This window comes from Pteropus vampyrus, unplaced genomic scaffold (genome assembly GCF_000151845.1).
Source record: "Pteropus vampyrus isolate Shadow unplaced genomic scaffold, Pvam_2.0 Scaffold52, whole genome shotgun sequence".
NCBI classification, from domain to species: domain Eukaryota; kingdom Metazoa; phylum Chordata; class Mammalia; order Chiroptera; family Pteropodidae; genus Pteropus; species Pteropus vampyrus.
Genome location: NW_011888833.1, coordinates 4,235,971 through 4,237,041, shown reverse-complemented (window position 1 = coordinate 4,237,041; position 1,071 = coordinate 4,235,971). Strand labels below are relative to the sequence as shown.

Below are 1,071 nucleotides of genomic sequence, written 5' to 3'. Positions count from 1 at the left end.
AAGCTTGGCCAGACAGAGACACCGAGAGGAAAAGACCCCTTCCGCAAGCCTGCCGCCACCCCACCCCCCCTTCTTGGTAGTCATAACCCCGACATGTCACCCACAGACACTAGAGGGTTAACGTTGTACCTACCGAAGCGGCTGTGGTCCTTCCTGGTTCCCTGGATAGTACCGTTGGGGAAGATTTCCAAGTGAAATCCAGTCCTGCAGTAGAGCTGCCTCCGCCTGAGAATCCCCTTTAAATGATCCAAGTCCGTGACCGCCGGTCCCCGGGGCAGTCCCCCGGCCTCGGACTGACCCAGGTGGTCACTTAACAAGACGGGGCTGTCCACCGGCAGCACGGGCACATTCCCAAACGGTACCGCATCCTGCACACCGAAATAGTTTCCAACTTCACCTAAGGGAGCCATCAGAAGGCTGGGCTGCTGGGGCACAGGGATAAACAGCAATGATGGTGCCAACCCGGGAGATATTAGGCGAGGTATATCCAACTCCCCTCCCTTACTGCGGCTGCAGAGAGAGAGAGAGAGAGAGAGAGAGAAATGTTCTTTTCTTCAATCCATGAAATGCATAAATAAAAGTAATCTGCTGTTTCACTGGCACAGGTTCAAGGTCAAACCACTAATAGTCTAAGAAACCAGCGCTTTATACTCACACATTGACATGCTGATAAACATATCTATGTATCTCTATAGAGAGAGCCCCAGCTCCTAGCAGACAGGAAGGTCTTCATCCCAGCTGGCCGTCATCAGGGAAAAAATCCGTAGTTTCTCCATTTGGTTCCAGATCGGAATGACCATAGCAACTTCAATGCCTAGGCGTTATTACAGGATTTTTAAGATGCACGGGCTACGTCAGAATCCACGGGTCCTGACTCCGGGAAGGCATGCGCCGTTTTTACTCTGACAGACTCTGCAGACATCAGCAGGAATCCTTCCAGCGGGGGGGAAAAAAAAATCTCACGTTGGTGGCGGCGACGAATCTCCCCTCCCGGGCCCCCCTCCAAAAAAAAAAAATCAATAATAATAATGAAAAGAAGAAGAAAACTTTAGGCGTCCAAAGCTGGGATCC

The 1,071-nt window shown here is 51.4% G+C and overlaps 1 protein-coding gene across 1 annotated transcript in view; it reads right to left on the bottom strand.

Annotated features, from left to right (window-relative positions):
- The window catches only part of FGF9 (fibroblast growth factor 9), a 25,553-nt gene extending 24,719 nt beyond the window's left edge, over positions 1–834 (bottom strand). Inside the window, exons 1-2 of the mRNA XM_023530672.1 lie at positions 656–834; positions 134–510 (exon numbers count right to left, since the gene is read on the bottom strand). Of these exons, the coding sequence (XP_023386440.1) occupies positions 134–410 (277 nt within the window). The 5' untranslated portion in view covers positions 411–510; positions 656–834. The remainder of the gene's footprint in view (positions 1–133; positions 511–655) is intronic.
- Between the last annotated feature and the right edge of the window lie 237 nt (positions 835–1,071).